The sequence below is a fragment of the Nerophis ophidion genome, linkage group LG05 (assembly GCF_033978795.1).
Source record: "Nerophis ophidion isolate RoL-2023_Sa linkage group LG05, RoL_Noph_v1.0, whole genome shotgun sequence".
NCBI lineage: Eukaryota > Metazoa > Chordata > Actinopteri > Syngnathiformes > Syngnathidae > Nerophis > Nerophis ophidion.
Window position 1 is genome coordinate 72,344,642 of NC_084615.1, and position 26,232 is coordinate 72,370,873.

Sequence of the window (26,232 nt, forward strand, 5' to 3'; positions counted from 1 at the left end):
TTTTTTCCCACACCCCTAATACCATGAATTGATTAACGTGTACCCCGACTTAAACAAGTTGAAAAACTTATTCGGGTGTTACCATTTAGTGGTCAATTGTACGGAATATGTACTGAACTGTGCAATCTACTAATAAAAGTTTCAATCAATCTGTTCATTCATCAAGCGTCATTAGAAGCGGAGCACCAGGGCCAAGCCCTCTTTCCTCGCTATCCCATCCGGAGATTGAGACTCGGCACTGGGCCATGTGACCTGTGACGTCTGGGTGTGCTCAAAGACGCCAATGGAGCTTCCACGGTGGCTTCCTCACATCCGCCTCAAGGAAGTCCGACAGTTCGCAGCTTTTCACGGCGCTATCCGGTAGTCTGCTGGCGGTGAACAAAACACGGGGAGGAACTTGAGGTAAGACAGTTATGTCAAATGTATATTTCCAACATGTTTGTGTTACTTGAACGCAACTTTGTAACAGTGACGTGTAGTTTGTGGCTTCTCGGTCGCTGCTCACCAACTTTTAGCGGCGATAAGCAACTTTTATCAACGACTACTTCTAAACTTGGCCTCAACTTAGTGTGCTTCAGCTCGGGGTCTATTTTTTTAATCATAAACGAGTATTGTTAATACATTCTGTCAAATAACTTCAAGTGTTGCCTTCAAAGACCCTTTTCTTTTCGCACTCGGCAACACACAAACGCCTTACTATTAAACCGTAAAATGCCATAATCACCCATTTAGCGCGTTTTTATAAGTTAGTAAGGGCTCATTTAGACTAAAAACGGTTATAAATAGCCAGCATCATCACACAACTTCAATTGAAATCAATGCAGCTAACCGAGTTATACAAATATCTCCCATGACCACTTTACTGGAACGAATCTTTTCGAGTGCAAAATGCTTTAATAGTAGTGCAACATTTTAAAAAGCAATCTCAACTTTGAGGCAACTAGTTCAAGCATACTAAAGCGCATTATGTGAAGAAATGATATATATATAAAATAAAAGGATTATGTTAGTGGCCAGAGTCTGTAATGTTGGCAAGTGACAAACTGTCAGTCACAAAGTGTCATGGCTGACGAACAAATCGGATTATATGTTTACAAAACTTTAGCAGCAGCAATCCCTATACAACTTTATTTTTGTGGCTCACACATTAACTGGGAATGCGTGGAGACATTAAAAAGATGTGTTCCTCATATTGGGAACAATGTTGAACCCCAAAAAAGCAGTGAAATGCCTTTAAAAAAATATTTAAATAATGTGTGTCCTTTTTCCACTAAGGGCCACATACAGAAAAATCAAAGAATGCAATTGTGTCCTTGAGCAAGGACAGAATTGCATTGCTCCTGATGGGTCGGGGTTAGGGCTCTGTTTGGAGGCTACCGCCGAATGTGTGTGTGAATGTGGAAGGAGTGTCAAAGCACTTTGAGTACCTTGAAGGTAGAAAAGCGCTATACGAGTATAACTCATTTACCCCGATTTACCATGAATTGATTAACGTGGACCCCGACTTAAACAAGTTGAAAACTTATTCGCGTGTTACCATTTAGTGGTCAATTAGAATAGAATAGAATATAGTGTTATTGTCATTATTGCAGTGAACAGGTTTAAAGAACAACACCATTGGAGCATATACAAAATGGTAATATAAATAGCAAAAAAAGATAGAAATGAGAGATGTATCTATTGTACGGAATATGTACTTTACTGTGCAATCCACTGATAAAAGTTTCAATCAGTCAATCAAAACCAAATATACTTCTAAAATGTTGTTAAATGCATCATAATAATCCCCAGCTATTCCCCCCAAAACTGATATATAATATAAAGACAATATAACATACATCCATAAATGTGGATGCATATGCAAAAGTGCAATATATTTATCTGTACAGTAATCTATTTTTATTTGCACCTTGTTGTTCTTTTATCCTGCACTACAACGAGCTAATGCAACGAAATTCCGTTCTTATCTGCACTGTAAAGTTCAAATTTGAATGACAATAAAAATAAGTCGAAGTCTCGGTCTATAAAACACACTTAATATATTAAAGGACAAATCGTTGTGTAATTACTAGCTATTCCTATTTCTTTCTTTCTATTGTACCTTTTTGCTCCTTTTGCTATTTAGTCCTATTTTTCCGTCTTTTTTAATCCCGGGGGGGAAAAAAGTGTCAACCAATCAACTACGGCGTAATATAATATAACGCCGTAGTTGATTGGTCGATATGTTCCTTGTGACCAATCAGGACATCTGTTATGAATGATGACGTTATCACTGCCATTTTCCAAATGTAAACAATGTCGGTTCTCGAGAGAAAGGACGCTTCACGAGTAAAAGAAATTGATAAACATGTCAAAAATAAGTTTCGATGGGATTGGATGGAATCACTGATACTGTTGGGAGTAAATGATAAATGGGTTGTACTTGTATAGCGCTTTTCTACCTTCAAGGTACTCAAAGCGCTTTGACACTACTTCCACATTTACCCATTCACACACTGATGGAGGGAGCTGCCATGCAAGGCCCTAACCAGCACCCATCAGGAGCAAGGGTGAAGTGTCTTGCTCAGGACACAACGGACGTGGCGAGTTTGGTACTAGATGGGGATTGAACCCGGGACCCCCGTGTTGCACACGGCCACTCTTCCACTGCACCAGGCCATCCCAAGAAGGAAGTTACGCCTTTGATCAGCGATTTTATTCGGAAAATCGATCGTCCCGGGAAAGTTTTGTGCATGTGGTGTCATGATAATATTGACTATGGATCACGAGGTTTCAAGGATTTGGAAGTACATGTGAAACGCCAAAAACATATGAAACAGCTTGAAGCAAGGAAAACAAACTTTTCACTAGCTGGTACTTTTGGATGTCAAACGAAAGTGAGCAAACCTTACGGACTTCATCCTTTGTTTACATCGACAACTGCCGTAGACATCGAGAGGAAAGATCCACCCAAACAACCCACTTCAGTTGCAGACAGGGTAGTTAATAATGAGGTAAGCTAAAAAATATTTACTTGCGAAATACGCATGTATGTTTTAAATATTAACCAATTATTGCTTTGCGAAATATAAATGTTTTTTTCTAAAAATAATAAGCCACGTGAAAATATATTATGAAATTACAGAAATTCAAAGAGTCGCATTATTGATTCCAGTTAACAATTTATTTGAAATACATTTGCATATAATACTAGAGGCAGAAGTGGGCAGTGAAATCCAAAAAAGAAGCTACAAAAGCAGAGACCAAAAGGAAAATGCAGGCTGCTCAGAAATTTTCAAGGAAAGCTCATGTTAGGGCTCTCCGAGCAAGTAAATGTGTGAAGTGAACTGAAGTAATGTGGTAATACTGTAAATAAACTGTAGATAATAACACTGATCAATGTGACACCTGTGGATGTGAAAAGAACACAAGATGTAAATATTAGTGACTAAATACTGTTGGGACTGAACCAAATACAGTGATACATTAGGATAATTGGGGTTTGTATATTTTATTAATGAAACACTAAAATATTTTCTTCAAATGGTGCTGTCTTTGTTAATTTTAGCATGTTAAATTGGTGAAAAACCAGGAGCTTCGGGGCCTTCGTGCCCCAGACCCCCGGAAATATTTTCAGTCTTTTTCATCGTGGTCAAATCACATGCCTGTTTAATAGCTTGTTTGATTATAGTATCAGTAGGTAGGAAAAACAAGTTACATGCTTAATTGTGTTTTATCGTAGCCGTTAAACTATATCCAATCGTATTTACAATCTGCAAAGTGAGTAATAACACAAAATGCCACAAATTCAGTCAGCCATTCTGAACATTCCGCTCTGAATACATTTGGCTATTTCCGGAGATTGACGTCCTTAGAGTAACGCTTCTGCACTCTGACCGTAGTATCAGATCAGTCGTACTGGAAGTACATTTACGCAAACATTAGGCAGAGATGTGCTGTCTACCATTCACATCCCTTTTATATAAGAAATGAACACACACGTTTTTCTTTTTTATGCCGTAAATAAATAAATACATGAAAAGTCGGCTAACAATGTAGTCGATGGGGACTCTCTATTCCGCCCCCAAAACCCTCTAAATAACAATCCAAAACCCGCCAACAATAGGTAGGTTGCAATCACGTGACCTAGAGGAACACCAGGGCACTTCTGAGTTTCCGGCGATGGTCTGAGCCCCATTAGACTACTGTTTATTTACCTGAATCTGTGCAGATTTAGGCTTACCGTATTTCCTTGAATTTCCGCCAGGGTGCTAATTAATTTAAAACCTCTTCTCACTCCGGCGCTTACCAAAGGCATGCGGTAAAAGCAAGTATGCGCTAATTATTTTAAAATATATTCTCACTCTGGCGCTTACCAAAGGCATGTGGTAAATTTATGCCTGCGCTTATAAATTTGAGTGTGATGTAAGGATACCATCATGAAAAGCACACTTAATTAAAAAAAACGTTATTATGGTCTTACCTTTACTTATAAATGGAGTCCATGCGCAGCTCCTTCTGATCAAAAGCGTCGATAACTTGTTTATAGAAAACTTCCTTATTTTTCTTCAGTTTTAAAAGTCTCTCTGTCTCGATGGAGATCTTCCTTTATTACTACCTCCAGCTTCGATTGAAAGTCCAGTTTAGAAAACTGTTTTATTTTAGATATGTAATCCTCCATGTTAAAAGTGCAAGCGAGAGGAAAAAAAAAACGATCGCTGCTCACTCTTGCTGCTTGTTGTCACTTCTTCTGCAGCCAAGTAGTCACAAAAAGGATCACTAGCGCCCTCTACCACTACGAGGCGGGAGTCATTTAATGACTCATATTTGACACACGCAGCTACGGTATATTAATAAAACATAGCTGCTTATTGTTCTTTTAACATATTCAATAGCTTGGACCTTAAATCCTACTGAATAGCTCTTAATTTTCTTCCCTTTATGCGATTTCAAATGATTGAAATCAGCCTCCTCCATTTTGAAAATGATGGCATGTGAAGTGTCATACTTGACGTGACGAGTTTGACCTGTCGGAAATTCTAGACATGCGCTAATAAAAATAATATTTTACAAAACGAGTTAATCCTGAGCCGGCGGTAATGCTAAGCATCCGCTAATTATTTTGCGAAACAAGTTTGACCCGGCAGTAATTCTAGGCAGGCGTATACTATATACCCGGCGGCAATTCAAGGAAATACGGTATTTTGAAAGCTTCACGGAAAATATAAAAGCCATCATGAAAAAATATTTAAAATGGGATGGAGTGGATTTTTACACTCTTAAGAAAAATATTAAAAAGTGATATTTAAACCATTTACCATTACCATGAGGTTACTGGTACCTCACTTTACTTGACGCTTACAGTATTTAAAGAAGAAAAGATTGGAGGTGGATAATGTCTTTACATTTGGAGGGGTCCACAAATGAAGCATTAATCCATGAGAGACAAAGTGTGATTAATACGTGCATCGGTAAGCAACATATTTCATTAACATAACGAGTACAGTGCTGCTGTGGTTTTGACGCTAATGATAAAAAGAATGAATTTGTTTGCAGTTGATTTCCTCATCTACAATTTTTGTCTGCAGTTGTTATATGATGTGAAATTAATATGTTCTTATTATTTAGCTGTATATGTCTCTGTTGTTCAGCAATGTTTGCTAGAGATAGCAAGATTCAGTATATGCTGTTAAGCCTACGAGAGATTTATTCATCTAGTTATTTGATATTATTAAGGATATTTTCGTAATGCTAACAAATATCACCAAAGACGCTGTAATCATCCGTGTCGACTAAAGCACATGGGTTTCCTGCACAACAACTAAGCTTTTAGTTTCTGTTATGAAAATCGACAACAAAAATATGGTGGACTGGACCAACAATCACAATATTTATTTCTAGGACTTAATATGATGTTACTTTTTTTGCACAAGCAGGTCCTCATGGTTATATTAAGGCATAGCAACCACAAAAGAACAAAAAAATAATGTGATCTATTGTAATTTCTTTATGTTTAGAGTCTGCCATCAAACATTGCTAATATAACTTGATTGCATTACTGAACGTTTCTCAAACAAATCAAATGTTCAAACAAACATTTTACCAAGTGATTACTACAGACACAAGCGGTCCGATTGTATTTCACAAGATGATGAAAGTGATATTTTTTAAGAACCATTTCCTTCGTGGCATTGTCATTTTTTCCTGACTATTACCTTTATGAACCACTTATTTCGGAACTGTATGAAAGCTATTTTTTGTCTCTCCATTAGAACCACTGTCACACCCAAAAACAGAACATCAATGCGGAATTTTTTGATCAAACTCTACACTCACTCCCCCTTGTTTTATTGCTACCTCTAAACTAGTTGACCTTCAAAAAGAAAACCAAATGTGACATCATATGCAACCCTCTATACTCTTTATACATATCGTGACCTGAATATTATCAAAATATTACCGATGTTGTTATTATAAGCGGTAACACAGACAGATTATTTCTTAGCGGCACAAAGACACAAACAGCTCAGTAGCCCTCTGCTGCTTTTATGCTTTGCTGCTCCCGCATCATCGCGTCCTGGCTTGTTTTACTTATTCTAGATTATAAATCATGCCTATATTCTGGATAATAGGAGCATATAGCCATGAATCTAGAAGTTGTTCATCTGTGACATTGAATTTATACACGGAGATGGAGACAAACGCCCACAATCAAAGTGTCTACAGGGAGAACTTTCCTTGTTAACCCTATGTGCGCATCATGGTTAATTCTTCATCAAAACAGGAAGATATGGACATCCCATCAGTCGTCATCTAACTAAGAGCAGACATTTTAGAGTAAGCTATCGTTTTATTATGTTTGTATTTCTTGTTGATCCCTTAGCAATATTGTTACAAGATGCTTAGTCTTTCATCAAAGCTGGATTTATTTAACAGAGCTTCTAAAACTTGTAAGTCATCCTTCTTATTTTCAGGATCAACAATATAAGGTTCTGGATCAGAATTTTTCCCAAAGTAACCATTGTTGGCTCTCACAAAGTCTGCATGCTTATCATCGTTTTAGGGGAGAAGGGATCTGCGGTTCCCAACTCTACGTCACGCAATCATGTGATTTGCTTCTTCATTATCTCTTAAAATGGCTCGGTAATCTTCCTGAGATTAATACTATTTTGATCTTATCTATTTATTCGCAAACTTTAGGTCTTTCGGCGTCATATATCAGATACATACAGCTTCAATAGAGGTAACTTGTTTTTCCTCTCTACTGGTACTTTAAGTTGTGTTAAGAGACTTCCCTCATAGTTATACTTTAAGAAATATTAACAGATATGTTCATAGACACATTTGACACCTTTGATTAGCTGCATGGGAGGCTGAGGGATAAGGGTGGTAGGTCAATCAATCAATCAATGTGTACTTATATAGCCCTAAATCACTAGTGTCTCAAAGGGCTGCACAAACCACAACACAAACCACTACGACATCCTCGGTAGGCCCACATAAGGGGCCAGGAAAACTCACACCCAGTGGGACGTCGGTGACAATGATGACTAAGAACCTTGGAGAGGAGGTGGCGTTTTTCTGTTGTTTACTAAAATGCAGAGGGTATTGGGCGGTAGATGGGGTAATGCGTCTATTAGCAGTAAGGTGTTTAGTGTATACATGCATTTTTAGAAAGTATTACTACTATGGTTTTATTGATTTTTTTCACAAATTAACACTAATACAAAATTGAATACTATACAACTGGGAAAAAAAAGATTCCAACAAATTCCACTTCAAAATATGCACATGTGGGACTAGGGCTGGGCAATATGGCCTTTTATTGATATCTCGATATTTTTGGGCCATGTCACGATACACGATATATATTGCAATATTTTGCCTTAGCCTTGAATGAACTCTTGATGCATATAATCACACCAGTTTGATGATTCCATGTGTCTACATTAAAACTATTTTGTTCATACTGCATTAAAATATGCTCATTTTAAACTTTCATGCAGAGAGGGAAATCACAACTAAGTCAATTTAGCAAAACTGTATTTATTAAACAGTGGCACAAACATTCATGTCATTTCAAAAAACAGAAAGTGCAAGATTGTCAGACATTTTAAAACAAGATATGAGTTCATTTTTGTGAATGATGTCACTAAGATAACATCAAAGCAACACCAAGTTAAAGTGCACTTTTTGTACAGAACGCCACTACAATATTTTCATTTAAATAAAGTGCACTTTTGTGCATGATGTCACACAAGATATTTCAATAATTGTCAAATAAAAATGAGCTGCATAATAGGAAATCAAATAGCAGTGCTGCTACTTTTTGTAGCAACGCTTTTGCCGCGTAATTGTTCAACATATTCCCGCTTGGAGCCAAACCACCGCCAGAGGACGCAGCCCGTGCTGTTTTTCTTGGGAATTAATTCTTCCCTCGTTTGATACCAGATTGGCACCATCTCTTTCTCGTATTACCACTCGCAACGCACTGTTAGTATCACAGCTAATGTTATCCATGTGGCTACCTCTTTGCTCGAGGAGGGTGTGACGTTGCACGCGTGACGCATGTAAAAGAAAGTGCGCTTGTTTATGTCTCTGTGAGAAGCAGAGACAAGAAAGAGTGGGAAACGGATGCAGTGTAATGCCCGCAGCTAAAAGCAATTGTGTGAGAACATATACTCGAATATCACGATATAGTCATTTTCTATATCGCACAGAGACAAACCCGCGATATATCGAGTATATCGATATATCTCCCTGCCCTATGTGGGACTTTTTTAGGGGTGTAACTGTATTGTAGATACCACAGTATAATACAAACACCGTTTCCATATGAGTTGGGAAATTGTGTTAGATGTAAATATACACGGAATACAATGATTTTACAAATCATTTTCAACCCATATTCAATTGAATATGCTACAAAGACAACATATTTGCTGTTCAAACTGATAAACATTTTTTTGTTGTTGCAAATAATTATTAACTTTAAAATTTGATGCCAGCAACACGTGACAAAGAAGTTGGGAAAGGTGGCAACAAATACTGATAAAGATGAGGAATGCTCATAAAACACTTATTTGGAACATCCCACAGGTGTGCAGGCTAATTAGGAACAGGTGGGTGCCATGATTGGGTATAAAAACAGCTTCCCCAAAAATGCTCAGTTAAAGGTACACCCCTTTGTCCACAACTGCGTGAGCAAATAATCAAACAGTTTAAGAACAACGTTTTTCAAAGTGGAATTGCAAAAAATTTAGGGATTTCAACATCTACGGTCCATAATATCATCAAAAGGTTCAGAGAATCTGGAGAAATCCCTCCACGTAGGTGGCATGGACGGAAACCAACATTGAATGACCGTGACCATCGATCCCTCAGATGGCACTGAAATAAAAAAAACAACATCAATTTCTAAAGGACATCACCACATGGGCTCAGGAACACCTCAGAAAACCACTGTCACTAAATACAGTTGGTCGCTACATCTGTAAGTGCAAGTTAAAGCTCTACTATGCAAAGCGAAAGCCATTCATCAACAACATCCATAACCGCCGCCGGCTTCTCTGGGCTCGAGATCATCTAAGATGGACTGATGCAAAGTGGAAAAGTGTTCTGTGGTCTGACGAGTCCACATTAAAATTGTTTTTGGAAATATTCGATATCGTGTCATCCAGACCAAAGGGGAAGCGAACCATCCAGACTGTTATCGACGCAAAGTTCAAAAGGCAGCATGTGTGATGGTATGGGGGTGCATTAGTGCCCAAGGCATGGGTAATTTACACATCTGTGAAGGCACCATTAATGCTGAAAGGTACATACAGGTTTTGGAACAACATATGCTGCCATCTAAGCGCCATCTTTTTCATGGACGCCCCTGCTTATTTCAGCAAGACAATGCCAAGCCACATTCAGCACGTGTTACAACAGCGTGGCTTCGTAAAAAAGAGTGTGCGTACTTTCCTGGCCCACCTGCAGTCCAGACCTGTCTCTCATTGAAAATGTTTGGCTCATTATGAAGTGTAAAATGCCACAGCGGAGACCCCGGACTGTTGAACGACTGAAGCTCTACATAAAACAAGAATGGGAAAGAATTCCACTTTCAAAGCTTCAACAATTAGTTTCCTCAGTTCCCAAACGTTTATTGAGTGTTGTTAAAAGAAAATGTGATGTAACAGTGGTGAACATGCCCTTTCCCAACTACTTTGGCACGTGTTGCAGCCAGGAAATTCTAAGTTAATTATTATTTGCAAAATAAAAATTAAGTTTATGAGTTTGAACATCAAATATCTTGTCTTTGTAGTGCATTCAATTGAATATGGGTTGAAAAGGATTTGCAAATCATTGTATTCGGTTTTTATTTACCTCAAACACAAATTTCCAACTCATATGGAAACGGGGTTTGTAGTTTCAAAATCTTCACAATGGGATGCGTGACGGTGTCAAACAAAACTTTGATGAGTGTAGTTTTTGGAGTATTTTGCTTTGGTGGGTCTGAAAATAAACTGAATCTCCCAGAAATCTTTGCGCAAAGGTATGGAGTGCCGTTGGGGGTAGATAAAGAAGAAACATAAATTGAAATGTTTACTTTGTAGTAAATAAAAGTAATTGTTTTTTTCAGAGAACTGGCCATACCTTTTTGAGTTATATTGCTAACAAATAGACTAACAAACCCTGGTGAAAACATAAGCTCTTTGACAGGTCATAAAGCGCGCCATGTTTATTTCGAGCGTTCCAAACCAAAACAGACTCTGTCAAGGCTCACTGAGCCGAGGGAAAGCGCCTGCTTAGAATGAAACTTCTTCATTAGCTACCATCACCCAGAAGAGATGAAGCCAGCAAAGGCAAACGTCATGGACATATATCACAATAATATCGTACCTTGGCCGTAATATAGTGATAATATCGTTATGTGACTTTTTTTTATTTTTTTAAAACAATTAAACATTTTTCAGGATGACACTTTAAGTAATTCAGTAGGACACTCTAAGTCAGGGGTCACCAACTTTTTGAAACCAAGAGCTACTTCTTGGGTACGGATTAATGCGAAGGGCTACCAGTTTGATACCCACTTAAATAAATTGCCAGAAATGGCCAATTTGCTCAATTTACATTAAACTGTGTATTATAATTAATAATCAATGATATTTATCTTTGTGGAAACACTGATTGTCTTAATGATTTCTCACAATAAATATATATTTTTGATGATATGTTTTAAATAGGTTAAAACCAATCTGCACTTTGTTAGAATATATAACAAATTGGATCAAGCTATATTTCTAACAAAGACAAATCATTATTTCTTCTAGATTTTCCAGAACAAAAATTTTAAAATAAATTCAAAATACTTTGAAATAAGATTTAAATTTGATTCTAAAGATTTTCTAGATATGCCAGAATATATTTTTTTAATTTTAATTATAACAAGTTTGAAGAAATATTTCACAAATATTCTTCGTCTAAAAAACAGAAGCTAAAATGAAGAATTAAATTTAAATGTATTTATTATTCTTTACAATAAAAAAATAAATTTACTTGAACATTGATTTAAATTGTCAGGAAAGAAGAGGAAGGAATTTAAAAGGTAAAAAGGTATATGTGTTCAAAAATCCTAAAATGATTTTTAAGGTTGTATTTTTTCTCTAAAATTGTCTTTCTGAAAGTTATAAGAAGCAAAGTAAAAAAATGAATGAATTTATTTAAACAAGTGAAGACCAAGTCTCTAAAATATTTTCTTGGATTTTCAAATTCTATTTGAGTTTTGTCTCTCTTAGAATTAAAAATGTCGAGCAAAGCGAGACCAGCTTGCTAGTAAATAAATACAATTTAAAAAATAGAGGCAGCTCACTGGTATGTGCTGCTATTTTTAGAACAGGCCAGCGGGCTACTCATCTGGTCCTTACGAGCTACCTGGTGCCCGCGTAATTCTTACCAAGTTGAAACACATATTCGGGTGTTAACATTTAGTGGTCAATTGTACGGAATATGTACTGTACTGTGCAATCTACTAATAAAACTTTCCATCAATCAATCAAGTATAAAATTGTATTTTTGTCCAAATATTGTGTTCTTTTATTAAGTTGATTTGAATGATGCAAGTGAGTAATAACCTGTGATTAATCCAAATTCATTTGATTAAAAAAATAAACAATCATTTGACAGCACTAATATTAATAAAGGCATACTCAAGCTTAGCAGACATTTTATATGCCAGAATGCTTTTCTAAGAACACATTTTCTCTTGAAATGCTATGTTAAACAGCTTTACCGGCACCATATCTGCTCTTCAGGCACTGTGTTGTCAATTCCTCTAATTAACTAAACTTCTTTTAAAAATGACCATATTTTCTTTTGCTTATATTCATATTTCCCCTCCTGATTTGGCTTACGAGTTCTATCCAAGTGAGGCCATCTGTTGCTTTAAGGCTTGATGTCATATTCTAATTGCTAGTTTGGTTGCGCTGGGCTTTATGTGCTCCAAAAGGAATGTTATGCTCCTGAGCCCTCTCTTCACTTGTGGGCCTTCTGCTGCTCCACAAAAAAAATCCAAACAGTCCATTTACCCCGATGTAGCAGACGCTTGTTAGAATATTGGTGCCGTTGACGTCCTTTACTCCGCATCAACCCCTCCTACTCCCTGTGACTCATGTGGGTGTTGGGCTGAAATAGTTTGGTGTAGTTTTACATTCCTTATATAGCCTCTTAGGAGCTACAAAGTTTAAGGGGTAGGCTTTGCCAGCAAGAGTGAGGCTCTGCTTGCTTGCCCGAGCTTACAGATCTGCTCGCTTTTCCCCAGGTTTGGGCTACAGGCCGGCCCTTGTGGACGAGGTAGGTTTTCATGATGCAGTCAGGATGAGGTAATGTGATGAATAGCAGGTACAGAGGTTAGGTTTGTTGCCCAGCTCTGACCTCGCCGCAAATGTCGCAGCCCTTCGTCTCATATTGCGCTCTAAGAATTGCCAGGTTATTTAGCAGCTTGTCGGCCAATGTTGGGGACCAGTTCTTCTGACACGGCTGTCCTTTTCTAATAACAGCTGGCGAGATTATGTCAACCATTTGAAAATGTCAAAAGGAGGTTTCATTTTGAAAGCGGGCCGGTGTTTCATGATCACACGGATTATTACATGGGTTATCTTTCAATACAATGTCTTGCCTGAGCTTCGGTCTGTGTTGAAATTGGAGCATATTGTTAAATGTCACTGCTGTTCTTGTTATCTTGTTGATTTATGATGACAATGTTCTCTCTGGTACTGATATGTAGTATTTCAGCCAATATATGCTCACCTTGGATCATGACACAAGAGGGAGCTAACTAACACCCTGTGCAAAGACAATATATTTAAGTAGTTTTATATATTATTTCCACCATATGATGAAATAAGTTGCAGAAGATCTTCAATGTAACTAAGGTTGAGGTATTAATTTATAAATTAAACATTGACAAGTCACTTATGTGGTTGATTTATCACTTTTTAAAGCAATGGATGCAAAATTGCATGAACTGTTTGGCTGCACCTAGCAGAGGCACTGTGGTTTCAGTCTCTACTAGTTTTTGGTCCGAAGAATATTGAACAACATATCAAGAAGTTGCATACATGCACGTCATTGCAACTGCTTCTAGCAGAATTATTTAGCGTAATACAACACTGACATAAAAAAAAAAAGTTCAGAACAGTCATATAGGTTATCCCATTCCATAAAAACACTTTTTTAAAGCTCTGTTTGTCATCGATAGATTTCCACTCTAATGTTCTTGTTCAAATGAGCTGCAAGTATTGTCTTACATTCTTCCCGGTCTGACCATGTAAGCTACGACCTACTTTTACACATGCACGCAACAAAATTATAATTTTGAAGTTACAAAAGCAGTGTTTGGAGAACCCTATGATTTCACTCATTTGGTCAACAGGAATACAACAACCATCATACCATTCATTTTAAAATAATTTAGTTCTCAAAGATCTCTTTAGTGAATGCTTATGTGAGCGTTTGCGCAAAGTGCCTGTGATTGAGAGCCTGGACGGCAGTCATCCTATTTGGCCCAAACTGCAATTTGTAAAAAGCACAGACCTTTATTTGTTAAATATCTCCTATAAAAAGGGGTCCGTAACTCCCGAAAATTTTAATCCAAACCCATCGAGGCATGGCGGATATTTAGTGAAACACCTTTGCATCCTTTCAAATTAGCCGTTTGGAATTTGAGACAATTGTGTTGTATTTTGCCGTAGTTTAATCAGCGGGTAGTCAGAATGCTTCTTAAAGGTGGTCTGTAAAACAGAATCAATGCAAAATTTAAACCAAAACACTGCTGTTACATGTTATATAGACCGCAAGGAAGTCTTTTAATTGTAGAAAAAAATCCAATTATAACCCTTTTACAACACTTTAGGTGCTGTAACATACCGTTGCTAGCCGTTAGCAGTATTATTTTGTAAACTTTGGTTTATTTATTTATTTTCAGCCTCAACATACAGCAGCTTTAAAGAATAGCATAATTCCCACCATAGTTGATCAAAAAACGTTGGTCCAAATTCTAATCTCGAGTTGGAACATCTGTGCTGAAGTAAAACACATCCAAAGGCCTCAAATAAATAATATTTTTTTTTCCCACCCAAAGGCTATGAACGTGTACTCCGTAACTCTCAGCGGCCCAGCGCCGTGGGGCTTCAGGCTGCAGGGCGGCAAGGACTTCAGCATGCCCCTCACCGTGTCAAGGGTAAGACTTTTTGTTTGTATTTACCTGCATTCGTTACCAGTAACAGTAACCCAGTAATGTTTAGGTGTATTCTGTAGTAGAGATCGCTCGACTATTGGCCGGGATGTTGCTTGTAGCTATCAGCATAGCCATCTTTGTCTCGGCATAAATTAATCCCTCGGGTCTCCATTTAGCAAGGTGGCCCATAATACTGGGCTGTGACCGGTGCTGCGTTTGCCGCAGCCTTGTGCTTCTCTGATCGTTCATGTGTGACTATATCCGTTCGGCCACCGTGTTCAATGAAGAAGTCTGATCTACAAAATTTGCAGGCAGCATACCTCTTCCCCTTCGAGCTGTCCTGGATGAACTAAAATTCTTTTTTCCAATCATTTTGGAACTTGCAAGCGTACTTCTTCTTAGTCGTTGTCACCATGTCTCTTCTGCTTTGTCGTCTTCTTCTACTGTTCTGATTGCTTCGCCTGACTTCGAGGTGTAACCGTTATTGTTGTCCGGCCGGAAACGGCGCCTAGTGAAGAATGGTGTAGCAATACTGTTGTCCGGGTGGAAATCGGGAGACATTTGTGAGAATGATCTTCAGCAGGGGCACTGAAATTCGGGACTCTCCCGGGAAAATTGGGAGGGTTAGCAAGTATGCTTTATTCTCTAGTATCTTACCTGATAATGCAATCTATAGTAGTGTGGAAAAGTAATGACGAGCTGTGATGCATGGTTAAACTAAGGACCCAAACATTTTGGTGAGGATATGGATATATTTACATTTCAGTCACTTTGGACTCAATGAAACTGTCAGAACCATCTATCATCCACAATGAACCCAGGAAGTAGCTTGCTATCTAACAAGTATAAATGGATAAACATAAATCATAAGCTCGAGCAAATTTTCCCCATTCCGTTAACAGTAAGAAATCTAGAGGTCATGAAACATTTCTAAATCAACCAATACAATATGAATGTGGCCTAAAACTTATGTAGTACTGCAACATGTTTATTGTTTGATCACATTTTTTTGCAAATTAGTAACATCCTTGTAGAAAAGTAGGGGCCTGAGTGGTGCGTTAAACAGTGTATTATCTGTGTCAACCTGCCCTGGATCAATCAGTTCAACTGTTTGTGTGCTTTGTTCGTGTTAGCACCAGCTGCATGGCAGTGTGCCAACTACTATATTGACAAAAGCGGATTTTATTACTTTTTATTTGCTTCTTAAAGCAAACTTGAAAGTACATGCACCATTCTGAATCAAAAAGTACTTTTCTTTCCGTTTTATACTGTCATTTCTGCCATACTTGATGTTTAAAAGCCTTTACCATTGACATGTTGTTCAGTGGTCACAAGGACATTTGTTTCTTACCTACCGTTTAGGGACTGGCTTTGCAAATACCCTATAAACTGCTGTTACTATCGAGGAAAGCAGCGGCCAGTTTCCAGGCCTTATAAGAGCACAGCAGCTCCCAATTACTTAGTGCTTGCCAGAAAGTCAAATGGTTACGAGGGATGAAAAACATTCACAATGCACTGTTATTAGTCATGCTGTTTTCTAAGTGGGATGCCATCGAGGTGTGACACAATCAGTCTTGTCAGTACATGTCTCTTATCTGCTCTGCTCACTGGTTGGCATCCTATGCAGAAACACAATGTTCTCTTTGGAAGCTTGTCAAATAGCCCTTTTCTCTCCCACTGACCAAATAAATGTAAAAAAGCTCATTTGATTATTTGTCTTCTCCCAAATAAGGGGTTTTGGGTTCAGACAGACGAGGTTCATTGTTAAATGTAAATGTCATAGAGTGGGTTGGTGGTTCTACCTTAAGGCCTGTAAATTGGAGAATGAGTTTTCAGTAGCTATTTTGTCTTTGCTGGGTGCAGTAGTTTTAACGGGTCCTCTCGCTCAGAGGTTATAAAGTTGTGACATTGTTTCTCTCATTGCCTTTCTCGCACTGTTTGCTCCCATTGCTCTCATTAAGAAGTGGCCAGTGAATCACACAGTCACTGAGGATGGCAAGAGCCAGACCAAAGTCTTCTTCTGGCATTGGGTTAATGCTGGACGACTTCAGTGGTTGGTATCACCCTTTCTCTTTTTGCTGGCCGGCTGCTGATGATATCCCAAGCAAAGACATCCAGCCTAGGGAGACAACACAATGAAGAACATGCAGAGTGACTGTACCAAAGCCTGTGCAAATGCTGAAAATCATTAGAAATGACAGCTCCTGACAGATCAATGGGCTTAAGTGTTTTTGTTGCTGCAGTAAAGGTGAGGTGGCAATTAGTGTTATTTGTGGCTTCTCCATTACTATTTTGCTCAATTATATATTGTTGCCTTGCTTCTTGTTGTGCTGCAGATGAGCATCATAATATGATTTTGTGGATGGCAAGGACTATAAGGACCATGTTACTTTGTGTATATTTTAGAGTTGCAGTAAACCTGCAGGTTTCCATGTTCTATGTACCCTCTTCCTTCCCCCTCTTGTTTGTGAGCCTGGGAAGCTTTGCTTTCTCAGCATTCCTAGAATTTTTCTTGTATCCACTCTGTCGCTGCCAACAGGCAATCCTCTTGCCTCCTTTCTGTGTTTAATATGTCTTCCACACTCAATTTCCTCATCCATGTAATGACTCTCCTGACCCCCAAGCATACTTTGTCAATAAGATCAGAGGTAGGTTAAAATATTGTAAGGTAAACTGTTACCAGTTCCTATTTCTTGAAATTCTCTCTATTTTTTGCATCCAATTTCAAAATATCATGTTTTTACAAATAATTATTTAATTTTAATAATAGTTTTATGTATTATTTTATGTCAACATGTGAATAATTAACATTTATTGAAATAACAATATTTTTGAAAATATTTTTTAAATGAATGATGAGATTGATTGTTTTTTAACACTGAGTTCTAAATTTCTTAAAAATGGCTTAGTACTTGAGTTTTGTATTACGAAAAGAATATGGTACACATAAGTCTCTCTCATCAGGAAAAAAAACACCGTGGCTTTGCGACCTTTTATTTTGCTCTTATTTATGGTAGAATCATTGTATTTTAACAGTTTGGGACCCAGTTTGATTCTTACCCTAAACTGTGAAACTCATCAGTGTGCTTGTACTTTCCATTCTACCATAAATGAAAAAACCAAGGAGGGGGAATAAAAACTGATCAATAAAACCATCCATTCATTTTAATACATCATATAGTCTTGACACCAGCTTGAACTCAGCTAAATTTTTGTTTTTTATCCACATTACTTGATGGAATTTCAGAAGCACATATCCATGAAGTTGTTGACTGATTTATGTTGATTTTTAGTTTGTGCTATCCATTATCATCATCATCATTTAAATATTTTTTTTCTTGAACATTAGAAAGTTTTTCTCCTGTAAGTGTCCAAACCTAGAGTGAGAACAATGATGTTATGGATCGAATCATCCATTTTTCTACCACGTATGCTGTTTAGGGTCATGTGTAGGGGTAGAGCCTACCCTAGTTTAATTAAGTGCAAGAGGCAAGATACACCCTGTGAACTTAACACCAGCCTATTGTTGACTGTGATGCCATTTAAATGCTATTTTCTAATATTTAAAAAAATATCCCATTTACACACTTTAAACAATTGGCCAACTTGCAAACTAATCTTCATGTTCAAACTAAAATACATTCTTGTTGTATCTGGATGTATAAGTGACGATCAAAACAAATTGAGAAATTCAAACATGGTGGAATGAACTTAACTTTTTTTTTTTTGCTGCTCTCAATTATTCTGGTGGCACTCTGCAGTGGACTTCACACTTTATAAAATAACCTTACAAGCCAGCTGGTTTCAAGCTTAAACTATTGTGGCTGCTTGTGACCAATCTAGTGGCCGTCCTTTTCCAAACAGTTACCATGGACTCTTTCCTACTTTTTTTGTGTGAAATAAACAATCAGATTGTTTACTCAACGTATGAACACATTAACACAACTTTAATCATGTCCAATTACCTTTCAGTTTGATTCTAAATTGACCCTGAGAAAATTTAAATTTGGTAAAATCACACAAGTGACCTCATATTTTTTCAACACGTCTTTTTATCCATAAAATAATCTAGTTTTTAAAGCAATATATCAAATTGCAGTTTCGGTCAAAGTGGAGTCAAGAATGTGGGTACCTCCATCAGAGTTTTTTGCAATCTGCCCTAGATCTTAAGCCAAAGCAACTATATAAACAGTTTGATAAAACGATGTGCGTCCTCCTGCGCACCATCTGTTTTTTATCAGCGAGCACATGTCCCGTCATCTAAAATCACATGTTAGAAGGAAATTAAAGATGATGTCATGTCAGTAAGATAGTAAGGAGATGGGCAATGTCTCACCACTACAGCTGGATTTGTCTAGATTTTTTTGTTTGTCTGCTTGTCTGACTTCTTCACCATCTGCTTTTGCATCACCACCATTAAACACTCTCTCATACACTTGTGGAAAAGCAACCTTGTTAGAGGCTCTAAATATTTCAAGACCAACTGATGGATTGACCACAGGAGGTTTGTCTCCTATGGCGAGTTAAATGCGAATTTCTTGTGTTGTGAGCAGTGCTACAGTATTTTAAGGTGAGTTAATGCAAGGTGTTTCACTGCACAAGCCAGCCATGTATTTGCAGGTTTGGTTTCCCATTTCTCAGTGGGGTATTTATGGCTTTGCATCAGCTGCACCCTGCGAGTGATGTAAGGACAGACTATTTACCGGCCTCCAAATAGCCGTGGAAATAATAAAAGGTGCAGAGTTACTCTGCCAATTTACTTAGAGCTGGCCATAAAATTCTGTATCTTAATTTAACTTAACCTAAACAAACCCTAAGATAGTTCTGAGAATCAGTCAATAAAAGCTCTTGACAGGTAAATTCAATGCATGTTGAAAGGATTACTTGGCTTTCAACATGCCAAGTAAGCCTGTATCTTATTAATTTAACTTAACCGAAACGAACCCAAGGATAGTTCTGAGAATCAGTCAATAAAAGCTCTTGACAGGTAAACATGTTGAAAGGCTTACTTGGCTTTGAAATTTGATGTACATTACTAGCAATATAAATATGCTGTTGTGCTGGTATAGTAAGGGAAATTGATAAAACCTTCTCTTGTCATCCGTGTGAAATAGGAAACCATTTTGTAGTTGTGGCATCAGTTTGCTACACCCTAAATGAGCCAAATCAATAGTGGCCTTGCTCAAGCATGTTGTATCATGCCAGCAATATTTTAGATCCTTGCTTGTCAGATCTACTGAGCAAGAGCAAGTTGTGTTCCAGAACATGTTTTCCACTGTACTTCGCCATATTGACATACTGATGTGGGATGGTGGGGTGGGGGATAGGATTTCGGTCCACACCCCCATGCTGCCCAAAGGTCTGAGCCCAGCAATTTGCCTTCTTCAGTGAGAGGGCAGCTGCATTCTGAACCTGAGCCATGAGCACAGGTGTCTGTGTCCATCATTGTCTTAAACCATCCATGCAAACAACCTTCTCAGGCTTTAAAACGTCTCTGACGGTGTCTACCGTTTACTTTCAAGCAGAAAGAACTTTGGGTTTGGTTCTGTATTTTCCATCATTATTTGAGAATCTATTACTTTACTGTGGGCTTACAACCATAAAGAACATACTTAAAATTAAGACAGATTAGTCTTAACCTAGGCCAGGGGTGGGCATTACGTCGATCGCGATCGACTGGTCGATCTCGGAGGGTGTGTCAGTCGATCTCAAGCCAGGCATTAAAAAATATACATAAAAATGAGCAATCATCAATCATACCAAGACTTCACTTTCGTCAGTTGTTTGACATTCTCGGCACCCGATCTTGTGAGATGACGCTGGCTGCTGCAAGCTCATATTTAAGAAAAAAATTACTAACAGGGCGGACGCAGAGAAACACATTTTATTTCTAGAGACTCCGTACCTACTGTCAAAACTCTAAAGACCGACAGCACAGTTCCTGTCTTCACCATAAAAGACCTGTTTCATCCTGCCTGTGCTAACAAAATAAGAGTCTCAGAAAGCTAGCGTGCACAAGCTAGCAAGCTACGGAGTTTGATGCTAATGTATTTCTCCCCCGCCCTCAGCGACCGCTTTCTCACTTGCTTGCCCACCCGCACAGTCACTGACGTCACTCACCTGCTGCCAGACATTAAAGGGCCACACACATATGCTACTCTCATAACAAAGTGTTTAAAAACGAGTATGCAAGTTGGACAAATGAGATGCCAAATCCAACCACTTTCATGTGGTATTGGACAGAAAGGAGGACTTTTTTTTCCCTCCATTTGAAAATGCGGACGTTATCAGCACCACTGTCTAATTACAATCAATGCAAGTCATCGGAATCAAATACACCAACTTATATTCTTGTCTTCATGACAGAAAGGAATCTATGTGTGTTAAACATGCTTGTATTATCATTAAACACCATTAACTTGTTAACAAAAATGTCTCTTTCATAAATAAATAAATATAAATAGGAATGAGGTAGATCTCCTCGACTTGGTCAATTGAAAAGTAGCTCGCCTGCAGAAAAAATGTGAGCGCCCCTGACCTAGGCTATTAAAACAGCGGTTCAAAATGACCAAAGAAGCATTCCCATGTCTCAATTACAAAAAGATAGATGAACTGATAATTTTTAGTTGACCATGGAAATGTAATCAAATGCCTGCTGCCTGTCTATTTAGAAAACATATTTTGTGATCTGTAAATACAGTGGTGCCTTGGCTTATTAGTTTAATTAGCTTTTTGGCAGATCTCTAAGCCCCAATACTTGTATCTCAAACCAATCTTCCCTATTGAAAATGAATTGAAATCCAATTAATCTGTGCTAGTCCGCCATAATTTTAACATGTTTAATGCTTGTCAATACGAAAAGCAGACTTCTAGATAATGAATATTTATTATACAAAACAATACGATTTCATGTACTATAAACAATTACAGTAGTTTTATGAAGTAATGTAATAATAATAATGTTGAACGATATTTGCCTTGGAGAGCAGACTTCTACAGTACCATGAACAGTTTCTCCATATATTTAATGACACATTCTCGCCATTTAGGAATTATTTTATCACCCATGGCTGGTGTTATCGGCTCATTCTGCTTAAGTATGATGCATATTATTGTAGGAGTGCTGTGCTAGTAGTACGTTGGCTACACGCACACCTCAGTCATTATTTAGAGGATTTTCTTTAATTAGATTGATATCACCTGCCTTTTCAGCACTAATTCACACTCACTTTTTTCATTCCTGTGGTTGGAAAAACTAAGTTTTCTGTTTCTAGCTATTAGTTAATGCTAGCGAGTTTGAGACTGGATGTTTTGATGAAATCTGAGGTTTATTCATTGATACTTTCGCTATGCCAACTAACGGTGGGGATGTTTGTAACCCAAATTTTTGCCTGCAACCTAAAGCATTAATGCTTACATGAGAGATAGCTCACAGCCCAAAAGACTGTGTGCAAAAAATCAGGGACACTCGTAAGCAAACGCACCACCGCATAAGAGTGTTTGAATAATACAGTACCTTTTAAAAGTGTTTAATCTCTTTACAGTATATTGTGCAGGTGCATTTAAGTCTCTGACATGCTTTGAAATATATGGGCTGTTAAATAAAATCCAACAATGTGGTCTTGATGTGGAGAGTTTTTATGGGTTCAGTCAAGAGTATGCCTGTGTCTGTAACAGTTCCTGCCAGGGCTCTAGGATTGTTTCTGTAGGATGTTGCTAATGATTTAATTTAGGCAAAATTACTTTTACAAGGCAATGTGGTTGCAAAAAGGAGGCAGGGCTGTGTCTTGTCAGCAGGGAACCTCAGTGGTTTGCCAGGCTGCACATCCTTTTGAAATACAGTACATGTGTCAGTATCATCGTTATTTTCTGCAAGTGAAAACTCATAAAAGTTATTTCTTAAAGTTGACAGGTCTTTCTTAACCCCTGCTCGCTGCTTTAAGAGCGAGCCAATCAAAGCCAATTAAAGTGATGTTTAACTTGACTGTAAAATAAGAATTGCCTCAGAGGAACTTATTTCATTCTATTTTTAGCATTAACATGCTTTGATTCGAGGCAGGCTGCCTTGGTGGGGCACACAGTGAGCTGTCATCACTTTACAGACATTAGCTCCTTGCTCTTTTGCACCAGTGTTTATGTTTAATGTGCAGAATCAAAGCAGCAAGCCTGATGGCTTAGGTGGACATGGCAGGAAACTATTGATTGAACTGCTGAGTCCTCTGTGCTTGTGATGAGCCACCATTTACAGGGATCCGTGACACCAGTGAGTAATCCTAATGGGGTTTTGCCTGAAATCCTGGTACTGCCTCTCTTATCTGATGCCACTTTGTACTTAACGTATCAGAGCGTTTGACACACGGATCGTTTTTCCTTTAGACTTAGACTTAGACTTGGACTTAGACAAACTTTAATGATCCACGAGGGAAATTGTTCCACACAGTAGCTCAGTTACAAATGATGGAAAGTAGACTAAAAATGTACCATAGTAGCAATATATAATATAACACATGCCCCGAAAGGGAATAAGCGGTAGAAAATGGATGGATGGATGGGTAATATTTACATATTATGTATACAGAATATGACATATACTGATACATCTTATTACATTATATTATTAGATAATGTAGCCAATATACTGTATAACAAATCCCAATTACCATGTACATTATTACAGTATATGTAACAGCTGCAGGAAAAAAAAGGGCAGCATAAATTAATAGTAGATCCAGCAGAAAATATATATTATAAACAAAGAGAGATAGCTAATGTAGAAGCGGTCAGGTAATAGACAAATATAATCTATTGCTGTATGGCGAGTGATTATACTGCTGGAAGGAGTGCAGAATGAAGGAGTTATTGAATCGCACAGTGTGGGAACGAAGCTGAAGGAGCCTGTTGGAGTATGAGCTCCGCTGTTCCTCAATTGTCTGGTGGAGTGGGTGGGCGGGCAGGATTGCCAATGATGGCGAGCAGTTTGTCCAGTGTCGTCCTGGCCCTCACTGACACAAACGCCTCCAACTGCGTAGAAATAGTTTGGCCAGCTTTCCGGATCAGTTTGTCAACAGGGTTTAAGTCCATTTTGCTGATGCAAAGTCGATGACCAGCTTCTTGGTCTTGTCCATATTAAGGAGCAGATGTTTCGCCTGAGACCACTCCACAAAGTCAACCTTATTTGGCATATTTTTTTTGTATTTGTGGTTTTAGTGGAAGTAAAACCTGCATTAGAGACTGTGAGCCTAATTGATCTATTTAAGGTTTACATGTACTGGTCGTGGAACTGTGGACCAGCTCTATACTCTCCGCAGGGTTCTTGAGGGTGCATGGGAGTTTGCCCAACCAGTCTACATGTGCTTTGTGGACTTGGAGAAGGCATTCGACCGTGTCCCTCGGGAAGTCCTGTGGGGAGTGCTCAGAGAGTATGGGGTATCGGACTGTCTTATTGTGGCGGTCCGCTCCCTGTACGATCAGTGTCAGAGCTTGGTCCGCATTGCCGGCAGTAAGTCGAACACGTTTCCAGTGAGAGTTGGACTCCGCCAAGGCTGTCCTTTGTCACCGATTCTGTTCATAACTTTTATGGACAGAATTTCTAGGCGCAGTCAAGTCGTTGAGGGGTTCCGGTTTGGTGACCGCAGAATTAGGTCTCTGCTTTTTGCAGATGATGTGGTCCTGATGGCTTCATCTGACCGGGATCTTCAGCTCTTACTGGATCGGTTTGCAGCCGAGTGTGAAGCGACCGGAATGAGAATCAGCAGCTCCAAGTCCGAGTCCATGGTTCTCGCCCGGAAAAGGGTGGAATGCCATCTCCGGGTTGGGGAGGAGACACTACCCCAAGTGGAGGAGTTCAAGTACCTAGGAGTCTTGTTCACGAGTGAGGGAAGAGTGGATCGTGAGATCGACAGGCGGATCGGTGCGGCGTCTTCAGTAATGCGGACGTTGTACCGATCCGTTGTGGTGAAGAAGGAGCTGAGCCGGAAGGCAAAGCTCTCAATTTACCGGTCGATCTACGGCCCCATCCTCACCTATGGTCATGAGCTTTGGGTCATGACCGAAAGGATAAGATCACGGGTACAAGCGGCCGAAATGAGTTTCCTCCGCCGTGTGGCGTGGCTCTCCCTTAGAGATAGGGTGAGAAGCTCTGCCATCCGGGAGGAACTCAAAGTAAAGCCGCTGCTCCTTCACATCGAGAGGAGCCAGATGAGGTGGTTCAGGCATCTGGTCAGGATGCCACCCGAACGCCTCCCTAGGGAGGTGTTTAGTGCACGTCCAACCGGTAGGAGGCCACGGGGAAGACCCAGGACACGTTGGGAAGACTATGTCTCCCGGCTGGCCTGGGAACGCCTCGGGATCCCCCGGGAAGAGCTAGACGAAGTGGCTGGGGAAAGGGAAGTCTGGGTTTCCCTGCTTAGGTTGTTGCCCCCGCGACCCGACCTCGGATAAGCGGAAGAAGATGGATGGATGGATGTACTGAAATGCGTGCAAACCTGATAGCACACACAAAACTAGTGTGCAGTGGATTTCTCTTAAATGAGCCAAGTAAGGAGCACAATCCATTTAGCGTGTCTGTCTTCATGTTGAATATTTGTTGATCACCATCAAAACGCCCACAATACTGGGAGGGGAAGCATTGGTATTAGAAGCATTTAGCACACGCAGTGTGATCAATCAAGGCTGAAGCTGTTCGGTGGCCGCTGTTTTGCGTCTAGATTTAATACGTCTAGAAAAGACGCGTAAACTGGCTGTTGGATAGAATCAGCTGTGAGAAAGGAGGTGATTGCTCTGCAGTTCCATCCTACGAATCCATGTCATGTGTCAACATGTATGGACTGTCAAAAAAAACCTCGACTTTGTCCATTGAGCAATCATTTTTGAATAATTTTATTCAAAAGACGGATGACTTAAGGGGCTGATTAGAAGGAATTCAATTTATTTTTGGTGTCTTCAGGTGTTTTTTAATTTTTCATTGTGTTTTCATATACAATAGGAGATATTGACATGTTTTCTATATGAGAAAAAACATCTTGGAATATTCATTTTGTTGCGTCTGGAATCTTCCAGCGCACACTCGCAGTTATTACCAGCATCTTCCATGACCGCAGCTTCAGCCCGCTAAAAAATGTGGGTTCTGTTGTCGATCACACTGCAAGACTGTTTCTAAAATGCCCAGAAAAAAATGCCACAGGTAGGACCATGATAACATGAATGTGCAGTAAATGAGTGTTTCTAAGGTGAAAGCTACAAAGTACATGCAAAACACTCATTTAGATTAGGCGGTCTGCACCAGTTACAAACACAGTCTTCGTAGATCACATGGAACACGCCTACTATTAATGCATGTAATTTTATTGTTTGCACATGCTGTTTAGCATGTGGTATTTGGAGCTGGGCAGATCAGGCCCAATGTTTTTTTCTTTCTGTTTGGAACACCGTTCCACCTCGTAGCTTTGACAGAATGTCTACCTTGAAAGGATGATGTCACCGTTATGTCAGTGAAACAGGTCATGGACTTACCTGTCTGCATGGGGGAATAAACC

At 38.9% G+C, this 26,232-nt stretch overlaps 1 protein-coding gene across 3 annotated transcripts in view; it reads left to right on the top strand.

The window, feature by feature from the left end:
* The first annotated feature begins 224 nt into the window (after positions 1 to 224).
* The window catches only part of pdlim7 (PDZ and LIM domain 7), an 85,232-nt gene continuing 59,224 nt past the window's right edge, over positions 225 to 26,232 (top strand). Inside the window, exons 1-2 of one of the 3 annotated variants that reach the window (XM_061901964.1) lie at positions 225 to 402; positions 14,603 to 14,701. In XM_061901964.1, the coding sequence (XP_061757948.1) occupies positions 14,606 to 14,701 (96 nt within the window). In that variant the 5' untranslated portion in view covers positions 225 to 402; positions 14,603 to 14,605. Of the gene's footprint in view, positions 403 to 12,654; positions 12,814 to 14,602; positions 14,702 to 22,767; positions 22,962 to 26,232 lie in introns of those variants that run through there. The other 2 variants (XM_061901962.1, XM_061901965.1) reach the window with 2 other exon arrangements.